The sequence below is a fragment of the Hemiscyllium ocellatum genome, chromosome 3, assembly GCF_020745735.1.
Source record: "Hemiscyllium ocellatum isolate sHemOce1 chromosome 3, sHemOce1.pat.X.cur, whole genome shotgun sequence".
NCBI classification, from domain to species: domain Eukaryota; kingdom Metazoa; phylum Chordata; class Chondrichthyes; order Orectolobiformes; family Hemiscylliidae; genus Hemiscyllium; species Hemiscyllium ocellatum.
The window spans coordinates 12,736,046-12,761,423 of NC_083403.1; the positions used below are offsets into that span (position 1 = coordinate 12,736,046).

Sequence of the window (25,378 nt, forward strand, 5' to 3'; positions counted from 1 at the left end):
TGACCTTCTCCACAGTAAACGCTGATGCAAAGTACTCGTTTAGTATCTCCCCCATCTTTTGCAGCTCCACACAAAGGCTGCCTTGCTGATCTTTGAGGGGGCCCTATTCTCTCCCTAGTCACCCAATTTACTTATAAAATCCTTTTTGATTCTCCTTAACCCTATTTGCCAAAGCAATCTCATGTCACCTTTTTGCCCTCCTGATTTCCCTCTTAAGTATACCCCTACTACGTTTATACGCTTCTAAATATGCACTTGATTTCTGCTGTCTATACCTGACATATACTTCCTCCTTTTTCTTAACCAAAACCTAATTTCTTTAGTCACCCAGCATTACCCCATACCTACCAGCCTTTCCTTTCACCCGGACAAGAATATTCTGTCTCTGGTCTCTTGTTATCTCGTTTTTGAAGGCTTCTCATTTTCCAGCCATCCCTTTACCTGCAAACATCTGCCCCCAATTAGCTTTTGAAAGTTCTTGCCTAATACTGTCAAAATTGCCTTACTCCAATTTAGAACTGCATTGGGTGGCACGGTGGCTCAGTGGTTAGCACTGCTGCCTCACCATGCCAGGGACCCGTGTTCAACTCCAGCCTCGGGCGACTGTCTGTGTGGAATTTGCATGTTCTCCTTGTGTATGCGTGGGTTTCTTCCGGGTGCTCCGGTTTCCTCCCATAATCCAAAGATGTGCAGGTTAAGTGAATTGCCCATTGTGTTATGTGCATTAGTCAGGGTAAGTATATGGTATGGGTCTGGGTGGGTTATTCTTCAGAGGGTTGGTGTGGACTTGTTGGGCCGAAGGGCTTGTTTCCATACTATAGGGAATCTAATCTAATCAACTTTTAAATCTAGTCTACCCTTTTCCATTACTATTTTAAAGCTAATAGACTTATGGTAATTGGTCCCAAAGTGCTCCCTCACTGACACCTCAGTCACTTTGCTCTGCCTTATTTCTATATTTGTAAAGTTAAAATTCCCTATCATAACCACCCTATTATTCTTATAGATAACTTAGATCTCCATACAAATGTGTTCCTCTATTTCCCGCTGTCTATTAGGGGTCTATAAAACAATCCCGTTAAGGTGATCATCCCTTTCTTATTTCTCAGTTCCACCCAAATAAGTTCCCGGGATGCTTGTTATAAAATGAAAACAAGATTGTTTTTGGTGAATCCTTTGGATCTGTCCAATTCAAAGTTCCTATGATCATTCAATTGCCAATTACCATTACCAAGAAGTTGTTTTTTTAGTGTTCTTGATTACCATAGGACCATAAGAAATAGAAACAGGAGTAGGCCATGTATCTGTTGAACCTGCTCCACTATCAATAGGATCCTGGTTGCTCTGACATCCCTCATGCCTTGCCCTTTCCCCATAACCCTTGATTCCTCTACTGAAATAGCCTTAAATATACACAAGAAATCCCAAGTGAACCAAAGAAAAAACTCTGTAATCCTACTGATCTGCATGGCCATTGACATTTTGAAGAAAAGATTTATTGTCACGTGTACCTGAGTGCAAGAGTACGGGAGTACAATGAAAAGTGTACAGAGTTGTCACTCTCCGGTGCTATCTTAGAATGCAATAGTTAGAATTAAAAACAAAAGCTGCAGTTAAAGAAGCAGAAACAAAGGGAAAGAAAAAGAACATGTTCAGATATGGGTGAGATCCTAAGTGAAGATTTCTTATCTGTATTTACCATGGAGAAAGACATGGAAGCTGGGAAACTCAGGGCAATAAATAGCGATGTCATGAAAAGAGTTCACATTACAGAAAAGGAGGTGCTGGAGGTCCTAAAACGCAAAAAGTTGGTTAAATCCCCATGATCCAATCAAGTGTATCCCAGGACATTGTGAGAAGCTAGGTAAAAAATTGTGGGGCTGATTATGGAAATATTTGTATCATCGACAGCCAAAGGAAGGTAGTTGGAAGACTGGAGGGCAACTGATATTGAGCCATTATTTAAGAAAGCTGCAAGGAAAAGATAGGGACCTATGAGCTGGTGAGCCTAGTGTCAGTGTTCGGTAAGTTTTTGGAGAGAATTCTGAGGGAAAGGATTTGCATGCATTTGGAAAATGCATGACTTTACGCGTGGGAAATCTATCTCACAAACTTGATTGAGTTTTTTTGAAGAGGTGACAAAGATGAGAGATTAAGGCAGAACAGTAGACATTTGTCAACATGGGCTTTAGCATGGTGGACTGGTTAGTGAGGTTAGGTCATCTGGGATTCAGAGAGAGAGCTAGCTAATTGGATACAAAAATTGGCTAGATGGTAGGAGAAGAGGGTGGTGGTAGAGTGTGACCAGCAGTGTGCCACAAGGATCGATGCTGGGTCCACTGCTATAGGTCATTTATGTAAATGATTTGGATGCAGTTATAGGAGGCATAGTTAGTAAGTTTGCAGGTGCCATCAAAATTGGTGGCATAGTGGACAGGGAGGAAAATTATTTAGGAGTACAATGGGATCTTGATCAACTTGACTGCAGATGGAGTTTAATTCAGGAAAATGCAAGATGTTGCATATTGGAAAGACAAACCAGGGCAGGACTTAGACAATTAAGGTTAGAGCCCTGGGCAGTGTTGTCAAACAGAGAGACCTAGGGATGCAGGCTTGAAATGGCATCACAGGCATTAGGGTGTTGGAGAAGATGTTTGGCACACCTGCCTTCATTGGCCAGAGCATTGAGTACAAAATTTGGGATGTTGTGTTACAGCTTGGAGTTTTTGGCGTACAATTCTGGTTGCTCTGCTGGAAGAAGGATGTTAGTAAACTGGAAAAGGTGCAAAAAAGGATTTACAAGGCTGTTACTGAGACTGGAAGGTTTTAGTTATAAGGAGATGTTGGGACTTTCCTGCTTGCAGCATTAGAGGCTGAGGACATTTATAAAATCATGAGGAGCAAAAATAAAGTGAGTAGCCAAGGCCTTTTCCTCAGAGTAAGGGTGTGCAAAACTAGAGGGCATAGGTTTAAGGTGAGAAGGGGCAGATTTAAAAGGGACCTGAGGGACAACTCTTTCATGCAGAGGCTGGTGCATGTATGGAATGAGCTTCAAGAGGAAGTGATGGAGGCTGGTACTGTTACAACATTTAAAAGACCTTTGGACAGGTTCACGGATAGGAAACGTTGAGAGAGAAATAGACCAAACACAGGCAAGGGCCAAACACAGGAAAATGTGAGTAGTTCGGTTTAGGAAAACTGGCCGGCATGGACGAATTGGACTGAAGGGCCTGTTTCCATTCTGTTTAATTCTTTGTGTCAAGATGCCTAATATGCTCATGAACCAAGTACCAGGATACAAATGATTTGCCTAAAGCTTTTATTGCCTGTCCCTAGTTGGCCTTGATAGTGGTGAGCTCCTGCAGTCCTATGGAATAGGTGGCATCTGTTAGGAAGGGAATTCTAGGATTGTGACTGTATTCCGTTGAATCTGTAAGCCAGTATTTGTCTGCAACATCTTTAGCAGAAAAGAGGAGAAAATTGATGCAATTTAGAAAAAGTTCACAAGCCTGTAGGTGAATGTATCTGGAACTCCATCCTAGCAGGAGACTGCAATTATGTAATCACTTGAAATGTGGCTCACTGTTGAATACAAGTTATGAAATTTGGACTTTGCACTCAAGCCTGCAAAAAATCCAAGTTTTACACTGTTTGAAGGATAAGGTGGCAGGTGGGACTAGATTGGGTTGGAATATCTGGTTGGCATGGACAGGTTGGACCGAAGGGTCTGTTTCCATGCTGTACTTCTCTGACTCTATATTGAATGCTTCTTTCAGTGTTAGTTGGACTGTTAGTTTTCCCATGAACAACTGTGCAGTGAGTTGCTATGTTCAATATTCTTGTTCATTACCAAATGTTGATAGAGACATGTGATGGTTTGGATTGTTTGGCAGAGATTATGATTGTCCTTATATGTTCAGTGTTCCATGAGGGAGAAAGAATCTGTGCTTGGTCTATTTGCAGAATGTATTTATTAAGACTCTGAGCTTGCCCACATTTGGTGTTCTGTCATTTCAGAGATTTTTATGATTTGTATTTGTTTAGTTAGCTAGTGTGCTCTTTGTATTCCACAAAATTTTTAATGTTTAGGAAAACTTTGTTTTAATGAAGCAGTCATTGACTCTTCATCCCTGGAGAAAATTTGAATCACCCATGTAATTTTGATACATCCTTGTTATTTTGTGTGGATTACCTGGTGATGTTTTATCTCATGATTTGGAGATGCCGGTGTTGGACTTGGGTGTACAAAGTTAAAAATCACCCAACACCAGGCTATAGTCCAACAGGTTTAATTGGAAGCATACTAGCTTTCGGAGAGTCGCTCCAAAAGCTAGTGTGCTTCCAATTAAATCTGTTGGACTATAACCTGGTGTTGTGTGATTTTTAACAATGTTTTATCTCCTTTGCTTTAATGTGCTCCAGACCGTGTTTCTGATGTGGCAAGATCTCCTCTCTTCTCCCTACTCTTTATTAAGAAGTAGAGATTTCCATTCTTAGTGCTGGGAAGAGTCAGTGAGTGAATGGAGGAGAATCAGTTGTACAGGGCCCATGCACTTCTCCTTTGTTTGAATATGGGACATCAATGGGAAGGTGAAAATTTGAGAAGCCTTCTTGAACTCGTAGTCCATATTGTAAAAATATTCCAAGAGTGCTGTTGACCTGAAGTTTCATAACTATCGTGACATCCATTGTATCTTACACCATTGTTAGCAGATTATACCAAAATCGGTGGTACAGGTTTTTCTGGTATACCGTGTGTTTTGTCAATGCGAATTGGCTATAATGTGATTGACGAATAGTGGACACTGGATAGTGCATGGTTTCAACTGCACGGTTATAGCGATCCTCTACAGTGTGATTTTCTATCATGATTTCGATAGCACAATTTCCTATAGTGCGAGGTTGCACAGGAACACAACCATCGCATTATACCAGAAAAACCTGTATTGTGGACAATGAAAAAGGTTTTCTAGGACTACAGAAAAGATCTTGATCAATTGGATCAATGGGCTGTTAGTGGCAGATGGAGTTTATTTTGGATAAATGTGAGGTATTGCATTTTGGTAAAACAAATGGGCAGGATTTACACAATTAATGCTAGGGCCCTGGTTATGAAGTAGAGCAGAGAGACCTATAGGTTCAGGTACATAATCTTTTGAAATTTGCATCATAGGTGGACAAGATGATTAAGAAGATGTTTAGCACACTTGCCTTCATTGCTCAGACCTTTGCATATAGGAGTTAGGACGTCATTTGAGGTTGTACAGCACATTGGTGAGGCCACTTCTGGAGTATTGTGTGCAGTTCAGGTCGCCCTGCTACAGGAAGGATAATACTGAATTAGAGAGGATTCAGAAAAGATTTATTAACATATTGCCAGGAATGGAGGGTTTGAGATATAAGGAGACTGAGATTTCTTTAACTGGAGTGTTGGACATTGAGGTTCATAAAATCATGGGGCATAGATAAGGTGAATAACAAAGGTCTTTTCCCTAGTCCAAAACTAATGGAGTTATTTTTAAGGTGAGAGGAGAAAGTTTTATAAAGGGCATGAGGAGTAACTTTTTTGCACAGAGTGTAGTTCATCTGTGGAAAGAACTGCCAGAGGAAGTGGTGGTTGCAGATACAGTTACAACATTTAAAAGTCATTTGAATAAGTATGTAATAAGAAAGGTTTGGATGGATATGAGCAAATGCAGGCAAGTGGAACTAGTTTAGTTTGGGAATATGTTTAGCCTGACTAGTTAGACTGAAGTCTGTCTCTCCTTGCTGGATGATTTGAAATGAGCAGAGACCATGTGCTGGTGAATATCATTCAATCATTCTTGGTTTGTAAGCCTGTTATTTTGGGCTCCTTCCAAGGTGGCATTTGGAGTTCATTAAAGTGAAGTGGTGAGTAAAGGAACGATGCCAGTGGAGGCACAGATTTTAATTAAGTGCCAGTGTTTGCAGTTTATCCAGGTCAATAAATGTTGATACTTGCGATACTGAAGTGAGAGATGTTCTACCTCTGCTCGACCAGTGGATGTACATGGATTTAGAGCGAATGCAATAAAATGGGAAAAATATTCTTTGAAGAAGGATAACTTGTAAAAGCAAATGACCCACTAGATATATTTCAAGAATAACACTGCATGTTACTAAAGTTCCTCTGTTTGGTTGAAAGAAAGGTGATCTGCATGGCAGTGTTTTTTTGTTATTTTCCAGTCTTTAAAAATATGATAAAGGTCTGTAGGGACTCTGATAAAATTAATTTCTGAAATAGCTAACTTTCCACCCATTCTCATTCTTCACAAATTAACTATAAATTATACTGCTGTAACTGGTTTGTTGGAGGGTGGAAACATTTGTTTCCAAATATTGCTGTGGGTCCTGTCATATTGCTTCACAAACAGTAGGTTGCTTCGTACTTTTAAGTGCAACTACATCACAGGTCAAAGAACATTATCTGTGCAAAAGATCAAATCGTGTCAGAGTTAATGAAAAGATGTAAATGCTGGGTGAGAATCACTGGGAAAGGCAGAATTTGTTGTCAATCCCCAATTGATCTTGTGAAGGTGGGTGTCAGCTGCTGCTTTAAACTGCTGTGGTGCACTCACAGTGATGTTAACAAGGGAGATTCAGGATTTCGATTTATCCACGGTGAAAGGACAGCAATACAGTTAAAGAGGAGATAGACTTTGGATCAGTAAGGGAATCAAGGGGAAAAGTCAGGAAAATGGAGTTGAGAATTATCAGATCAGCCATGATCTCATTGAATGGCAGAGTAGACTCAATAGGTTGAATAACCTATTTCTGCATTTCTGTCTTATGGTCTGAGACAGCATAAGGTGTTACTTTGTGGAGAACATGCGTCTTGTGGTGTTGCCATGTCTCTTTTGTCTTGGTTTTCTACATGCTAGCAATTGTGAAAATAGACGGTGCTGTCAGAGGAGCTTTGATACATTGCTGCTGTGCCGTTATTGATGGGTACACTGTGCTACAACAGTGTGTCAGTAGTGGAGGGAAGTAATCTGCACATAGGTGCCAGTCAACTGTGCTGCTTTATCCTGGATTGTGTTGTGGTAGTGTGTTATTGGAGCTGTAGTCATCCAGGCAACTAGGGAGCATTTCATTACAGCTCTGACTTGTGCCTTGTAGATGATGAACAGGCTTTGGGCAGTGAGCAGGTGAGTCACCTGCTGTAGAGTTCCTAACCTCTGATCTGCTGTTGTAGTCACAGTATTTATACAATTGGTCCACTTAGTTTTGGTCAGAGGTAGCCCACGTTGTGTCAATAGTGAGAGATTGATGATTGGTGGTGCCATTGAATGTTGAGGGCGGATGGATAAATCACTTGCCTGAATGCTGTTTGATTAAATTTGTACCTGGTTGCAGCTAGCATGCATGTAAGTTGAAACTGTTTTTCAAAATTACAAACTGTTATGGGTACAATGCCAATCTGATCGATTGCCTGTGAGCACAAGTCCTGCTGGAGCTTTTGCTGTTGCAGTGTACTTTTGGTTTTGGAGAGCTTTGTTATTGAAACATACAGAGATAAATTTTCAAAAACCATTTCTATTAGCTAACATAATATTCTCAGTATTGTAATGCCTTCTGCAGTTTCCAGCCCTTTTTTGGGTCAACTTTACAACTGAAGAAAAGCAGTATCATAGGTGTCAATGGGAAAAGAATTTACATTCCATATCGGGCAAACTGCAGAGATTTAATAGCTTAGTGAGTTGTGAGTATGAAAGTTTCCATATTTATTGAGCATTAGGATTGTTTAGCACCACCCTGAGGTATGTGCAGTGATTGCAGACATCTCACACGTTTGTCCAGGGAATTGATTGAGATCATGAGAATAAAGCAGGAGAGGAACAGGAGCAGGAGCTGGTCATTTTGACCCTTGAACCTGCTACCTGGTTGAGTCAGACCAAGGCTGACCTTCTGTCTCAACAGTGGCTTTCCTTCACTGTTCTCATACAGTTTTTATTTATTCAGGGATGTGGCTGTCTGATAATTAAACCAGAATTTACTGTTTATTCCTAGTTTTCCTGAAGGAGGTAAGCTGACTTCTACTGCAGTCTTTGGGGCGTAGGGGCACGTACAGTGTTGTTAGGGCAGAAGCTTTTGACCCAGCAACAATGACGGAACAGCGATATACTTCCAAGTCTTGATGGTATGTGGCTTGCAGGGGAACTTGCAGGTGGTGATATTCCTGTGCCCATGTCCTTCCACGTGGTAGAGACTTTGGGTTTGGAAGGTGATGTTCTTGGACACTTATGGAGTCATAGAGATGTACAGCATGGAAACAGATTCTTCGTTCCAACTTGTCCGTGCCAACCAGATATCCTAACCAAATCTAGTCCCATTTGCCAGCACTTGGCCCATATCCCTCTAAACCCTTCCTATTCATATGCCCAGTGCATCTTATGAGCAAAGGCTAAGCAAGTTGGGACTCTACACATTGGAGCTTAGAAGAATGCGAAGTGATCTTGTTGAAATATACAGGGTTCTGAAGGGGCTTGACAGGGTAAATACTAAGAAGATGTTTCCCCTTAATAGAGTCTAGTACCATTATCTCAAAATAAAGGAGCACCAGTTTATGACTGAGATGAGGAGGAATTGAGGGATGAGAGTCTTTGGAACTCCTTGCCACAGTGATGTATGAGGACGGAGTTCTTGTGTATGCTTAAGGCTGAGATAGCTAGGTAGATGGATTCTTCATCAGTAAAGGAATCAAGATTATGAGGAGCAAGAGGGAAGGTGGAAATGAGGAATGTCAGATTAGCCATGATCTTATTGAATAGTGGAGAAGGCTTGATGGATTGAACAACCTATTTATGCTCCTGTTTCTTATGATCTTACACAGTGAAATGGTGGATGTGATGCCAATTATGTGGGATCATCCTGGATTGGATTGAACTTCTCAAATGTTGAAGCAGCACTAATCTGGGCACTACACGCCTGCCTTGTGCTTTGTAGGTTTTGGGAAGACAGGAGGTGAATTGCTTGCTACAGGATCCCTAGCCTCTGCACTACTCTTGTGGCCATAAGAGTCGCTGGACTCAAAGTATTAACTTTTTTCTTTCTCTTTACAGACACTGCCAGATCTTCTGAGTTTCTCCAGCACTTTCTGACTTTGTTTCAGATCTCCAGCATTCACAGTACTATGTTTTATTTATATGGCTAGTTCAGTTCAGCTTCTGGTCAGTGGTAACTCCCAGCATGTTGGTTGTGGGGATTCGCCAATGATGATTCCTTTAAATGTCAAGGGGTGATGGTTAGAACTTTTATTAGAAGTGGTCGTTGTCCGACAGTTGTGTGATCCAAATGTTAGTTGCCACATTTCAACCCCAGCCATGATAATTGTCCAAGTCTTGCATATATGGACATCAATATCCAAGGAGTCACAAATTGTGCAGAACATGTGCAGTCATCAGCTATGTTCCTTGATGTCCTGTTCACTCAAAGGTGATGATTCTCATTTCCCCTCAGGGGTTCTGCTCTTTCTACAATTCTTGCTCCAAGGCTTGAGTGAGGTCAGCCAAATTCATATCATTGCACAAGTTATTCTTTTGAGATGTCCACTTGTTAGTAATGACAACAAATCCTTTCATCACTTTGCTGATGGTCAAGAATATGCTTATTTGGCAGTACTTGGCTGCGTTGGAATCCATCCTACTTTTTCCGGACTGAACATAGCTGGACAAATTTCTAATTTTTTGGAAGATACCAGTGTTGTACCTGAACTGGAACAGGGATGCGGCACATTTTTAAATAAAGATTGTCAGTGTTATTGCTGATTGCTGTTAGGAGCCATAACCTTTGTTGTATCCAGTGCTTTCTGCCATTTCTAGCTATCACATGGTGTGAATTGAATTGATTTTAAACTTGTTGTCTGTGATACTGAGAACCTCAGGAGCAGGCCAAGATGGATGAACCGTCAGAACGGTTCTGCCAGGCGGTCACGGTTTCTCTTTTTACAGATACTTCTAGACCTGCTGAGTTTCTCCAGCAGTTTGTGTTTTTGTTTCATTTGATTCATTCTATTTGATATTAAGACCATCTAAAGACACTGGAGACTGAAATGGGCGGTGACAACATTGACATTCTTTATTTAACCAGGACCTCTACTGAGCTGCAGTTGGGAGAGAAGCAGCCAGCTAAAGTCAGATCTCACTTGGCTGTTGGGCTGAATTTGAAAAAAAAATCCATGAGTGGAGTTTTTTAAACCTATTTTTCTAATCAACATATTTAGAGATGTTATTATACACTTTTGGAGCAGATGGGACTTGAATCTGGGCCTCCTGGTTCAAAGGTAGGGACAGTACCACTGTACTACAAGGAGGCCTAAGAATGATATAACAGGAAGGTTGAGTTGATTGCTGAGCAGCTGTTGTTGGTCTTTAATTTTGATTAAGTAATGTTTAAAGTGTAATCATAAATGTAAGGTCTCCAGTACATTTTTGATCGATAACTTTGATGAAGTAAAGGTACAGGGAATAATTTCAGAGTAATTTATAACAAGACAGATCAGTCAAAGGGAATATCCTCCTGTGTAATATAGGAAGTCAGGGACAGTTCCAGTGACCAGGGTGGCCATGTGTGCCAGTCCAGTTTTGGATTGATCAGTGGTTGGTGTCACTGTGCGCCATCAGCAAGACTGAGATCTGAGTATTGTGCTTGTACAGTAAGGTAGTAAAGATAAAGAGTGCACAAACAGAAAGAAAATGGGTTTCCACTAGGCAGAGTAAAAGTAAGAGGCAGATAATGTAAGAATCTCCTCGGTCTATCACCTTCTCTGACTGATATACTAAGACTTTGAATATTGAAGCGGAGAAAGTGGTTTTTCAGAAATGTGGCAAGAGCCAAGGTCATGGCACCATAAATAGCTCACTTGTACAATTGAGGTGTGAGAAAGAAAAACATTGAGAGAGCAATAGTGATGGGGGAATTCAATGTAAGGAGATCAGATAGATGTTTCTGTGGCCACCAACATGACACCGTGATGATATGTTGCCATTGTGGTGCCAGAGTTAAGGATTTTACTGTGTGGCTGCAAGACATTGATGACGTTCTGATGGGGGAGGGTTGTGGTACATGTCAATTTCAATGACATAAGTAGAGAGTGGAATGTGATCCTACAAACAAAATACAGGGAGAAAATAAATAATTTCATAGGCAGGACCGTAAAGTAATTATTTTAGGAGTAGTCCCATTGCCACAATGACTGGATTAACATGTGGCTGAAGAGAGGCTGTAGGTCGGAGGGATTTTTGATGCATTATGAAGGTGGGATGTGAACAAACAAGATGGATTGCACCTCAGAAGGATCAGGATCAATATTCAGTCCTTACTCTATCTGCCTGATACTTTTACTCTGCCTGATGGTCACCTATTATCTTTCTTCCTGTAGTTATGCCGCAAAAGGTAGAATGCTGGAAATCAAGCCCTGCTGTTTTTGGAGGCATCACAAAAATTAGAAATCTTAGCTAAGTACAGAAACACTCTAATTTATCTGTTGATAGCCTGGGTCTATCCAGAAAACACAGACCAGGTTTCAGTACTTAACAAAAACTACTACTTATTACAAGCACTGAACAATGTACTATTGACATACAACTCTGGGTCAAAACTCTAAATTCCTTTCTGAGATCTCTGTAAATACGTATACACACAGTAGTACACATGTGTAGAGTGGAAAAATAGCAGCGAAACAATTCAACAGCAGCAATCTTCAGGATTTGATGGATTTGATTTTGTTTCCAATGTCCTTCAGTTCCTCAGTCTTTTCCTTCAGGTTCTCTCACTTCTTCATGTGTGACCCAGAATGACTTGTTCATGACTATGTGATCTCTAACTTCTTAGTTAAAAGAAACAGCTTACAGCAACCAGTGGGAGAAAATAAACTGGCATTCTTCGAGCTTGAGGTGTTTTATTAGATGGGGGGAGTGGTTTGCAGTGGAGGGGTGGAGAAGAAGGTACACCACCTGCTCATCAGCAGTCCCAATGCTTCTACCTGCATTGTTCATACCCGCAAGCTTTTTGGCTATCAAGGAGCCAATTAAATAATGTCAGGATGATGGTCTTTTGCATCCATAATCCATAACTACAGCATTCACAATTTCTGTTGCCATGTTGTGCTGTGTGGAAACTTATTGCTCAACTGCATTCCTTTGCCCCTGCTACTACCTATTGCTTTCTGTTTGGCCAACTCTCAGTTCTCTAACAGGCAGGTATGTTTCAGCTCCACTGAACTGATAACTGTCCCAGGGCTTTCCCAGGCCACAACTGCCCAGTACCAATGAGCAATTGCACCCCTGGCTTCTCTGATTACATACAGCTACAAAACTGGGCTTGTGTAACCTTCCCACTCAGGCTCCTCAGAACTAATAACACCACTTCAGTTATGTAGAGCTCGCACACAATCCTTTTCCATGGCTCTTGACTAAGGACCTGGCTAATTGCTGTCCATTGACCCACTCCTGTTTTGAGGCAAGATCAAATGCTTCAAATCTTGGACATTCTGAACCTGAATGTTACAGTATACAGAGGTGCTAATTAAGGCTGCAGAGGATTAGAGGACATGATGGCCTAGTGGTATTACCACTAGGCTGCTCATCCAGAAATTTGGGTAATGTTTTGGGGACCCAGGTTCAAATCCTGCCATGGCAGATTGTGGAATTTGAATTAACAAAAAATGAGTTTAAAAGTCTAATGATTACCACAAAACTGTTGCCGATTCTCAGAAAAACCCATCTGTTTCAGTAATATCCTATAGGGAAGAAAATCTGCCATCCTTACCTGGTCTGGCCCACATGTGCCTTCAGACCACAGCAATATGGTTGACTCTCAACTGCCCCCTGGGTAATTAGGGATGGGCAATAAATACTGCCCTGGCCAGTAACACCAGCATCCCATTACTGAATTTAAAAAATGTGAAGAATGAAAAAAAATTCCCCACTGAAGTTTCATCATATTACAGGCTATGAGCATTGCTGGCAAGGCCACCATTTTTAATTGTACATTGCTCTTTGGATAGGAGTTTCTGAATTTGATCCAACAACAATGTTTTCTTTTTCTGAATGATTCTTCGAGAGAATCCTTGAATATCTTAACTTATTTTGCTGAACTGAGAGTGCATGTTTCAAGAAGTACAAAAATTATTCCCATTGGTTGTTAAATTTCGGATTTTGGGCTTGATAAAATGTTTGCTTTGGATAGACCTTGAAGCCTGATGCTTACCATAGGGAAGTGTACAGACATGGCAGTTTTGCAGATCTTTCAGTATTTTTGTTATCTTTTCTGTTTTTCTGTATCTCATAGGAAACCTATTCAGCCATCCACTTGATGGAAGCAGGTTTTAAAGTCACGAGTCTGGTGCTGGAAAAGCACAGTAAGTTAGGCAGCATCTGAGAAGTATGAGAGTGGGAGGGGGAGTTGAATGTATCAGTTATAATGTCAACAATTACAAGAACCATTAATAATCATGCAATAAATGTGAAGTGATAATGTCATGAATTCATTGACCTATTGCATTCTCAGCGACCTCACCCCTTCAGCCCCACCCCCTCCCATTTATCTCTCAGCCCCCCCAGCTCACAAACCTCTTTCCTGATGAAGGGCTTATGTCCGAAATGTCAATTCCCCTGCTCCTCGGATGCTACTTGACCTGCTGTGCTTTTCCAGCACCACACTTCTGACTCTGATCTCCGGCATCTGCAGTCCTCACTTTCTCCTAGGAAGGAAGTTTTAATCTGACTTGTGTCTCCTTCTCCATCCTGACTGATTTTAGTTAATTTATCAATGTAGACTAATTTAATAAATATATTTAAAAGAATAAATGTCAACAAATTGTTTTTGCTGGTGGAATATTGTACACCATTCTAACACTCTGTGACTGTGGTATGGTGTTGCAGATTAACTGGGCTGCTTAGATCTGACATTTTTGAGCATTTTGAGTGTTGCAAGGCCTATACACATTCAGGCAAACTCACAACACACTCCTGATTTATGTCTTGTGGATGGTGACAGGCTTTGGAAAGTCAGAAAATGAGTTATTCAATGCAGAATTCCGAGCTTCTAACCTTGACTTTGAGCCACAGAATCTACATGGCTGTTCTAGTTCAGTTTCTGATCAATGTTAAATCCCCCCAAAGTGCCTCTCTGTTGGGAGGTTTAGTTTGTGTAGTGTTGAATGTCAGGGGAAGATGATAAGACTTGCTTTTGTTGCTTAATATAGTTGACTGCTCCATTGTCCAAGCTAACAGATTTACATTCATGACATTATCACTTCACATTTATTGCGTGATTGTCAATGGCTCTTGTAATTGTTGACATTATAATTGGTATGTTCAATCATGTAGCGCCACTTAAGACATGGCAGATCCAAGATTACTTGGATGTGGGTGTCTTGTTGCATGGGTTCACTTGTGCGTCATTTGATAAGGTTGTGTACATAGAATATTTCCTGGTATCTTGCCTGGTCCCACAACAGGGAAATTGTTCACAAGTAGGACTGCAGATAATGAAAAAATGAGCAAACTTGTAGTTCTAAGTGCCTTACACAACTATAGTACCCAGCAAATAAGAGAAGTTGGGGTTTAGTAATGTCACTGGGCTAGTAATTCAGAGTGCTCAAGCCACTGTTCTACAGGGAAAAGGAAATTGGGGGAACCTTCCACAAAAACACCAGCAATTGTTATAAAAATTTATCTGGTTCACTAATGTCCTTTCGGGAAGGAAATCTGCTGTTCTTAACTGGTTTGGCCTATGTGTAACTCTAAACCCATATCAATGTGTTTGACCTATAACTGCCCTCTGAAATGGCCGTAGAAAGCCACTCAGTTCAAGCGGCACCTAAGGGTGGACAACAAATGCTAACTTGGCCAGTGGCAATTCCCGTAAACAATTAAAACAAGAGAGTAAAGTTTACAATTAGTGGGCGACTGATTTTTTTTATCCCGTCACACTGGTAAAGTGGACACCTCATCCTGCTCACCGCCATAGTACATGATAGTTTAGTTAAAGTCCTTGCTTTCACTTTTCCTCAAAGCATTGTTAGTTATCAACATTTGCACATCAGTTTGTACTTTGATGTATTTTTCATTTATATAGATGAGACTTTTTTTTTTAACTTTTATTGTTGCCTGAACTCCTACTGATTTTGCATTTAAGAATTAAATAAAACAAACACTATTAATTTTAAAATGAGGTTTATAACTATGCATGTTACACACTCGGGTTTACATCCTACTTTTAAAAATCCCCAGAAAGAACTGAGGATGCTGTAAGTCAGAAACAAGAACTGAAATTGCTGGAAAAGCTCAGCAGGTCTGACAGCATCTGTAGTGAGAAGTCGGAGTTAACATTTTGGGTCAAGTTCTGATTTCTGAGGAAGGGTCCTCAATCCAAAATGTTAACTCTGATTTCTCTCCGCAGATGCTGCCAGACCTGCTGAGCTTTTCTGGCAATTTCTGTTTTTATTTACTACCTACTTCCTTCAAGAATTTTCTTACAAAATTAAAAATCACCCAACACCAGATTGTAATCCAACAGGTTTATTTGGAAGCACTAGCCTTTGGAGCGGCGCTCCTTCATCAGGTGGTTATGGAGGTTAAGACCATGCACACAGAATTTATAGGCAAAGGAGTCCAGTGTCATAGAGATGTGATACAGTAAACAATCTTACATTTTAGAAAGGGATTTGCTGGTTTCAGTTCTTTGATATGTAAATCCCAGAACTTCTTCTAAATTACATTCTCAAGATGGCTCAGCTGCTGGAAAAGCACAGCGGTTCAGGCAGCATCGAGGAGCAGGAAAATCAACGTTTCGCGCAAAAGCCTTCCTGATGAAGGGCTTTTGCCCAAAACGTTGATTTTCCTGCTCCTTGGATGCTGCCTGACCTGCTGTGCTTTTCCTGCACTACTCTAATCTTGACTCTGATCTCCAGTATCTGCAGTACTCACTTTCGCCGTGAAGTCTATCTGTTTCCCAATGCTATGTCAGACTGACAAACCCTCTGTATAGTTTTACACAGTTTTACATGGATTCATGCAGTTTTTGAGCAAAATAAAATGTGCTTCTGCAAAAACAAATTCACTCCATAAGCTCATATGTGTACGTAGGTAGGAGCGACAGATTGCATGTGCGAGTGTGCACATGCGGGTGTGAATGCACATGACAGAATGTGGGTATATTTGTGTGTGTGGAAGCTTGGTTAAGTGTGTGTGTGTGTGTGTGTGTGATGGGGTATGTGTGAGAGGGTGCGTATATGAGAGAGAGCTTGTGTATGAGGGAGGGGCCTGTTTGTGTGTGTGAGAGAGAGAGAGAATCGTGTAGTGGGATCACCTATAGTATGGTATGAACCCAAGGTCCCAGTTGAGGCCATTCCCATGGGTACCGATCTTTGCGAACAGCTTCTGCTCAGCCACTCTGCGTTGTTTCTTGTCCCAAAGTCCGCCTTGGAGGACAGTCACCCGAAGGTCCGAGGCCAAATGTCCCGGACCGCTTAGGTGTTCCCCGAATGGGAGGGAACACCCCTGCCTAATGATTGTTGTGCAATGTCCAGTCATCCATTATCGTAGCTTCTGCTCAGTCTTGCCAATGTACCATGCCTCAGGATTTCACACCTATTGTTTAAAAGCCAAACTATCTTGAGAATATAATTTAAAAGAAGTTTTGGGATTTACAGATCAAAGAACTGAAACTGGTGTATCCCATTATAAGAGATGAAAGTTGTAATCTAAGATTCTGGATGTAGGTTTGTTCGCTGAGCTGGAAGGTTCATTTTCAGATGTTTCTCACCACATTAGGCAACATTTTCAGGCCTCCAAATGAAGCACTGGTGGTGTAGCCCACTTTCTATTTATATGTTTGAGTTTCCTAGGGTTGGTGATGTAATTCCCTGTGACGACATCATTTTCTATGGTGATATCATTTCCGGTTCTATTTCTCAGGAGTGGTAAATGGGATCCAAGTTGATATGTTTGTTGATAGAGTTCCGGTTGGAATGCCATGTTTCTAGGAATTCTCATGTATGTTTGTACAATAATGCAATTTACAAAAAACCTTGCAAGAACTGTTAACAAACACTACATTGGGCAAACAGGCAGAAAACTAGCCACCAGGATACATGAACATCAATTAGAGACAAAACTATATGACCCACTCTCACTAGTATCGTTACATATAGATGAGGAAGGACACCACTTCGATTGAACAACACATCCATCCTAGGACAAGCCAAACAGACACACACACACGAGAATTCCTAGAAGCATGGCATTCCAACCGGAACTCTATCAACAAACACATTGACTTGGATCCTATTTCCACCCACTAAGAAAAAGAACAGGAAATGACATTACCATAGGAAATGATGTCACCACAGGAAATTACATCACCAGCCCTAGGAAATTCAAACATATAAATAGAAAGTGGGCTACACCACCAGTGCTTCTTTAGGAGGCTCACTGAAGATGTTACCTAGTATGGTGAGTAAACGTCTGAAAATGAACCTTCCAGCTCAGTGAGCAAACCTACATCCAGAACCTCAATCTGAGCTACAAATCTTCTTAAAACTCGTTAACCTAAGATTGTTTACTGTATCACATGGACTCCTTTGGCTATAAATTCTCTGAGCATGGTCTTACCCTCCACAACCAGCAGATGAAGGAGTGGCGCTCCAAAAGCTAGTGTTTCCAAATAAACCTGTTGGACTGTAACTTGGTGGTGTGTGAGTTTCAACTTTGTCCACCCCAGTCCATCAACGGCACCTCCAACTTATAAAACACTTGCATCTTCAAATTATTAACTTCTGCAGGGACCACTGTTACTGTCCACTGGAGAATTTTCCTCAGTTCTAACTGTTCTCAGAAGTGAGGCTTCTGTTTGCCATTTCTTGCTTGGGTGGCTGTCCCTTTCAGTGTTTCCAGGCTACTCTGTTTTTTGAAAGGATACTGTGATATCAACTATAGATTTTCCTGTTAATTTCAAACTAGGCAGTCTTCCAGTTTTTGTTCCTCTGCAAGATTCAAACTGAGATTAAGCCTTACCCGCATTCCATATGGTCAGAGATGAAATTAGTATTTTATTCTCCTGACAGTGCAGGTGCAATTAATTTATTTTGGCTAATGTCTTTCAATGAGCTGCAAACCACACAAGGTCCAAACTGTAACTAAACTCTTCTTAAGCAAGCACCCAACTAAATTGAAACCAGATAACTTTACTAAGCTCCATCCTTATCCATGATGATGCAGCCTGGTCTGGACTATCCTCATAAAGGTCACTTTATGCTAACTCTTTCTCATTTACAGTTTCTCCAGCTAAATAGTCTCATGTACTGTTTTGTATACCTGTTTCTTCTATGCAAACTCTATTCAACAAGCATGGGTAACCTTCTGAACTTCTGTTTTATTTTGGGTGTTTTAGCATAGAGTTATAAAATATAGCAACAGGAGAAGTCCATTTGGTCCTTTGACCTGCTCCATTCATTATGATCATGACTGATCTTCCAACTCATTAGCGTGTTCTTGCTTTTCCCCCATATCCTTTGATTCCTTTAATCCCAAGTGATTTCCAATTCTGTTGTAAAAGGCCTGCCGTTTTAATTACATTTGCCTTGATAGTAGAACTCTGAGGGAAATGAACACCACTTCTGAGATATTAACATGAGCTATGAACCAGATGTTCACAACACTATCAAAAGTGCTCAGAATATCAGAGAAAAATGCAGACCAATAATTTAACTGAAGTTACTTGGAACTTTGGATAGCTCATAATACATTAAAATGTATTTGACATTCTGCTATGGTGATTGCATCCACTAATGCATAGTGACCCTATTTTGACATTGGAAGAAATTACAATGGTTAATGTATGTTACCCAATGACATGGGCTGCTGTACTTCAGCCCTTTTCAAGCAGTAGTTGTCGTAGATGAAGCTGAAACTTCTTGTGCATCAATGGTTTTGGGATCAGATAAGAGGAAAAATACAGAAAGAAATGAAGCATGGAATTTGAAAATGTCTGAATAGCTCTTGAAGCTCATTTTTCTTACACTTAATGAATTCCACACTAGTCTTGTTGGGTAGTTTTGGTTGTGGTTTGCTGCAAGTGATAATGTACACACATAAAGGGCACAGGATCAGATTGACATTTCATTCACAGGCTTCAACACCACTCCATTCCTTCTAAGATGTAGTGTGAATTGGTAACTGCTGCAAGTGTTAAGGTGAAGTTCAGCTATTTATTCACTCCAGCTTATTTTCTGTGCTGTGTTTCATAACCTTTCTCTGCATTCCTTTAATGTGAAGTAATGCTTCTGTTTATGTTTTCTTTCAGCCAAGCCTTTTACTGTTAAGGTGAAGCAGATGCGGCTCCACAAGGAAGATTTCGAAATCCTGAAAGTCATTGGCCGAGGAGCATTTGGCGAGGTAAGCATTCTCTGGCTTGGTGTCAGCAGCAGTCTCCTGGAAATATCCACATGCGTATGTGGAAACGTGGGTGTATTAGTCGGCACGTGGTGCTCTGCGAGCAATCTGCTTCAGTCTGGTTGTTAATTATACTCCAGGGTGATTTGGTGGGCGTGTAGTTCTTACTGTGTTATAATTTGAGGCTAGCGTGTTGACTGGTAGTGATCTGTAATTCTTATTTGGCATTTATGCTTAATGGAAGGGGACCACTGAAAGAAACTATATCCATTCTGCAGCACAGCAAGATGTTAGTTCAAAAACAATGCAAAATGTATCATTGGCCATTAGTTATCACTTATCTGTGGCCCCCTTTGATTATGTTCCTTGTAAGATAAATATTAAAAACACATGCTCTTTAGGGAGCTTGAATTTTTTTTTAAATCAAGGGTTAAAATACCTTTGATTTTAGTCCTACTCCTTTTTCCTCCCTTGCTGCATATTCACCAGGGTCAAGTTAGGGAGCAAGTTGTTGCTACTCTGAACCAACAGCTGAGTATTACAAAGAGAAATCAGGGCTGAGACTTCTCATTGTTTATTCCTTCCATGACTTCGCAGGACTTCTGGTAGCTGTATTGCCCAGATCAGGGTTACCTTTCAACGTTCATTCTGTTTTAAATGAACTAATTCTGGTTTCCTTAAACTCAATTCATTCTTATTACAGTAGCCATATGATTTAATTGTTGATGTCCTAGATCTGTACCATGTGGAGAAGTGTGCAAGGCTTTGGAGGTTCATATGCATTTATTTGAAGCATTGTGACAGTTCAATAATCTCTCCTTATAGATATCTGAAAGTGGATGTAGGTTTCCTCGCTGAGCTGGAAGGTTCATTTTTAGACGTTTTGTCACCATACTCGGTAAAATCTTCAGTGAGCCTCTGGACAAAACACTGCTGGTGTTTCCTGCTTTCTATTTATATATTTGGGTTTCTTGTAGTAATATCATTTCCTGTTCTTTTTATCAGGGAGTGGTAAATAGGATCTAAGTCAATGTGTTTGTTGATAGAGTTCCAGTTAGAATGCCATGCTTCTAGGAATTCTTGTGCATGTCTTTGTTTGGCTTGTCCTAGGATGAATGTGTTGTCCCAGTCGAAGTGGTGTCCCTCCTTATCTGTATGTAAGGATACTAGTGAGAGAGGGTCATGTAGTTTTGTGGCTAGTTGATTTTTATGTATCCTGGTGACTAGTTTTCTGCCTGTTTGTTCAATGCAGTGTTTGTTACAGTTTTTGTACGGTATTCTGTAAATGACATTAGTTTTGCTTGTTATCTGTATGGGGTCTTTCAAGTTCATTAGCTGCTGTTGTAGTGTGTTGGTGGGTTTGTGTGCTACCATGATGCCAAGGGCTCTGAGTAGTCTGGCAGTCATTTCTGAAATGTCTTTGATGTAGGGGAGAGTGGCTAGGGTTTCTGGAGGCGTTTTGTCTGCTTGTTTAGGTTTGTTGCTGAGAAATCGGCAGACTGCTTTCATTGGGTGCCCATTCTTTTTGAATACATGGTATCGGTGATTTTCCTCTGCTCTGCATAGTTCCTCTGTGCTTCAGTGTGTAGCGACTCATTGAAATACTGTTCTGATGCAGCTTCGTTTGTGGATGTTGGGATGATTGTTTCTGTAGTTGAATATTTGGTCCGTATGTGTTGTTTTCCTGTAGACGTTGGTTCGAAGTTCCCTGTTGATTGTTCGCTCTAATGTGACATCTAGGAATGGCAGTTTGTTGTTGTTTTCCCTCTTTAGTGAATTTTGTGCCAATAAGGGTATTATTGATGGGCTTGAAGGTTTCCTCTAATTTGTTGTGTTTAGTGATAGAAAGCAGGGAACACCAGCAGTTCTTCGTCCAGAGGCTCACTAAAGATGTTACCTGGTATGGCGACGAAACGTCTGAAAAATGAACCTTCCAGCTCAGCGAGAACCTGCATCCAGAACCTCAATCTGAGCTACAAATATTCTCAAAACTCGCAAATATCTGAAAATCTCCTTATAGACATCTCAGTTGTGAATCCTCTGTGCCCCCCTTTATATTCCATGAGGTTTTGCTGTGAAATCGCATTGAATATGGCTCTTTGAAAAAGCTGTTCCGTTAGTCTCAACTATTACCTTATAACAGTACACCTCTCTCCTCTGTAATTGCGTATACAGATCCCTTTTGAAAACTACAAATCCAACCCTCTTATAGGAAGTACTTAACAAATCATAATAACTCAGTGTAGAAACAGTTATCTTCCTCCCCACTCCACATTCTTTTGCCAATTAACCTTGTGGATTTTATTATGGATATGGTCAAATTTAGAGATAGAGAGAGGTGGTCTTGTTCATTGAACTGCTTTGCCAGGAAGATGACAAAGTGATTGGTGGAATAAAGTAAGTAGGACTATTTTTGAAAGCCAGGTGGAAAAAAACATTACAAGTGTTGGACAGTACAAATTTCAGAAACTCCTTGTATCAAATAAAGAATGTTATTATCAGCCTCGGTTTGAAATAGTCTTAAAGCATTAAAAATGAATAGTAACTGGACAGAGAAAGCTGTGGTCCATAATACCGTACTGATGCAGCAAAAACAAACAGTAAAACTTCATTGCTTTTCTTCCCAGTCAAAACCAATGTAACCCAAGTACTGAACTAAGAAGTTTTACATTCCCATTGGGAAGAGGTGATGAGTGAATTTGCGTAACCCATCATTTTACAGAATCAAACTTTTTGATTTAGTTAATGTCAGCTTGAGTCCCTGGTAGAAGACTTAGGCTCTGAGTCAGAAAACTGGGATGAAATTCGCTTATCTTCAGCATCTGGTTGGATTTGTATCTCCCAATGAAAGACTGTTTGATGGTCTTATTCTCATTCCATACATGATCCCAGTGTATAATTTCTGCTGGTGTGAACTCAACAACGACTTCTTTTGAAAAGTTTTGATATGATTGTCTGGTTTGCTACAATGGTATCATAAGTGTAAGGAGTTATATTTCTTCCAGGCAAGCAGAAAGCTAAGTTGTGGTTTTGCAGGAAAGTATAATCATCATTGTAAATTTGGTAATGGTGTGCTCCCATTACTGACAAGATCCCGCACTGTGACATCACACAGGCCCTTGTTTTGCAGGATGCATCTGCATGTCATTGATGAAGGCAGATCCTGCTCATGGACAATAAAACATTGTGGTCCATTTACACGGGCACAGTTGAACCTAACAGAGTTTTATAATTGCATGCTGTGGGATTTCCACAGCTATATTCCCCACATTAAGGCAAGGGTGTGATGGAATTTGTTCAACATTGGTATTACAAAACCCCAAAGACTGAAAAAGTTTAATTACATCCTTCATACAATACAATCACTTGCCTAATGATAGGTGAAAGGGAAGCTGAGCTGTGTTCCTTGCTTTATTTTCTCAAGCTTTTATTCTAGTTTTAGTGTTGTAGATTTCATCTTTGCGTGTGTTTCATGATCAGCACTGTGTTGCTGAAAGCTGCTCATATAAACCGTGTATTGTTGGCTTTGAGGCTACAGGTTCTTCTGAACTGTCAGCTGGGTGACCAAAGGAGCCAGAACTGAAATATTAGTTGATTTCAGTGACTGGGAGTTGACGCTCAGGATTTTTCTCCACTCTACTTGTGACTATTTGGAAAACTGTGAACAATGTTTGGCCCTGTATCTAAGAAAGGAAGTGGTGGTGTTGGAGGGCATCCAGAGGAGATTGATAAGAATGATACTGGGGATGAAGGGGTTGTCATATGAAGAGCGGTTGAGGAATCTGAGTATTTCCATGATAGAGTTTAGAAGGATAAAGGGGGGATGTGATTGAATCTCCCAGAATGCTGAGAAACCTGGATTGAGAGGGCGTGGAGAAGATGCTTTGGTAGGAGTGATTTGGACCTAAGGGCGCAACTTCAGAGTGAAGGGACAATCCCTTAGAACTGAGATGAGGATTTTCTTCAATCAGACGATGGTTAGTCTGTGGAATTGATTGCTAGAGAGGGTGAGAAGCACAAGTCATAGAGTCATAGAGATGTACAGCATGGAAACAGATCTTCAGTCCAACCCGTCCATGCCAACCAGATATCTCAACCCAATCTAGTTCCACCTGCCAGCACCCGGCCCATATCCCTCCAATTCATAAAACCATTCAGATGCCTCTTAAATGTCGCAATTTTACCAGCCTCCACCACTTCCTCTGGCAACTCATTTCATATACGTACCACCCTCAGTGAAAAAATTGCCCCTTAGGTCTCTTTTATATCTTTCCCCTCTCACCCTAAACCTATGCCCTCTAGTTCTGGACTCCCCGACCCCAGGAAAAAGACTTTGTCTATTTATCCTATTCATGCCCTTCATAATTTTGTAAACCTCTATAAGGTCACCCCTCAGCCTCCGAGGCTCCAGGGAAAACAGCCCCAGCCTGGTCAGCCTCTCCCTGTAGCTCAGGTTCTCCAACCCTGGCAACATCCTTGTAAATTTTTTCTGAACCCTTTCAAGTTTCACAACATCTTTCTGAAAGGAAGGAGACCAGAATTACATGCAGTATTCCAACAGTGGCCTAACTAAGTCATTGAGTATATTTAAGGGAATCAAGAGTTAAGGGGAAAAGGCAGGAGAAGGGGGTTGAGAAATGTATCAGCCATGATTGAATGGCAGAGCAGACTCAATACGCCAAATGGCCCAATTCAGCTCCTCATCTTCGGTTTTACTTCCTCAAAGAACTCCAATAGACTGATCAAACATGATGATCTTTGCACAAAACCATGTTGACTCTGCCTAATTAGCTTGAACTTCTTCAAGTGCTCTCTTATCACTTCCTTAATAATAGCTTCTTTAGTTTTCCCATGACAGATGTTACGCTAACTGGTCTATATTTTCCTGCTCTCTGTCTCCCTCTCTTTTGAAAGAAAGACGTTACATGCACTATGTTCAAATATAAGAAAACCATTCCAAATCAAGGGAGGTTTGGAAAATTAAAACCTTTGCTTCAACTATCTCACAAGCCATTTCCATCATAATCCAACGGTGAAGCTGACCAGGACCGTGGCTCTTTCTGGAAGAGAAAGTGAGGACTGCAGATGCTGGAGATCAGAGCCGAAAATGTGTTGCTGGAAAAGCGCAGCAGATCAGGCAGCATCCAAGGAGAAGGAGAATCGACTTTTCGGGCATGAGCCCTTCTTCAGGAACGTCGATTCTCCTCCTGATTCCTGAAGAAGGGCTCATGCCTGAAATGTCGATTCTCCTTCTCCTTGGATGCTGTCTGACCTGCTGCGCTTTTCCAGCAACACATTTTCAGCTTGGCTCTTTCTGGCCCACAGGTCCAATGATATACTCATTCCCACTTCTCTGGTGCTTGTAATTTTTCTTCCATTCCTTTCTCCCTTTCATTCCTTTCTCCCTTTCATTTCCTGATTGATTGCTGTTTCTGGAATGTTACTAGTATCTTCTGTAGTGAAGACTGATGTGAAATACCTGTTCAATTCATCTGCTGTTTCCAATTTTATCCTTTAATTAATTCTTCAATCACTTTCTTTAGAATCAATAATCACATCGTTGACTTCTTCATATATTTCTAGATACATTTTTTTAATATAGTTCTGGCCAGTCTTCTCAATTCCAATTTTTCCCTCCTTAATTGATTTTTTTCAGGCATTCTTTGCTGATTTTTATTCTGTTAATTATAATTTGTGATCATCATAAAAATAATAATCTTTATTATAGCGAAGATTGATCTTTTTCAGTTCCTATTAATTGGATAGTTTGACATCAAATCTTGCAAGAAGAAATAGTTTGTTTTCTCTGTCTATTTGACAGTAATTATGATACGTCAATTCAGTATCTGATACTGATACTGGATCCATTAGAGATACTTAGAGTAACTGAATTATAGAGCATGGAAATGACATTCGTTTTGCTGGTTGTTGGTACAGGGTCCTTCAGGTTCATCAGTAGC

The 25,378-nt window shown here is 40.7% G+C and overlaps 1 protein-coding gene across 3 annotated transcripts in view; it reads left to right on the top strand.

Moving 5' to 3' along the window:
• The window catches only part of LOC132830661 (serine/threonine-protein kinase MRCK alpha-like), a 565,530-nt gene that overhangs the window by 182,355 nt on the left and 357,797 nt on the right, over positions 1–25,378 (top strand). For all 3 annotated transcript variants that reach the window (XM_060848487.1, XM_060848489.1, XM_060848488.1), the window contains exon 2: positions 19,330–19,421. In XM_060848487.1, coding sequence (XP_060704470.1) covers positions 19,330–19,421 — 92 coding nt within the window. The remainder of the gene's footprint in view (positions 1–19,329; positions 19,422–25,378) is intronic.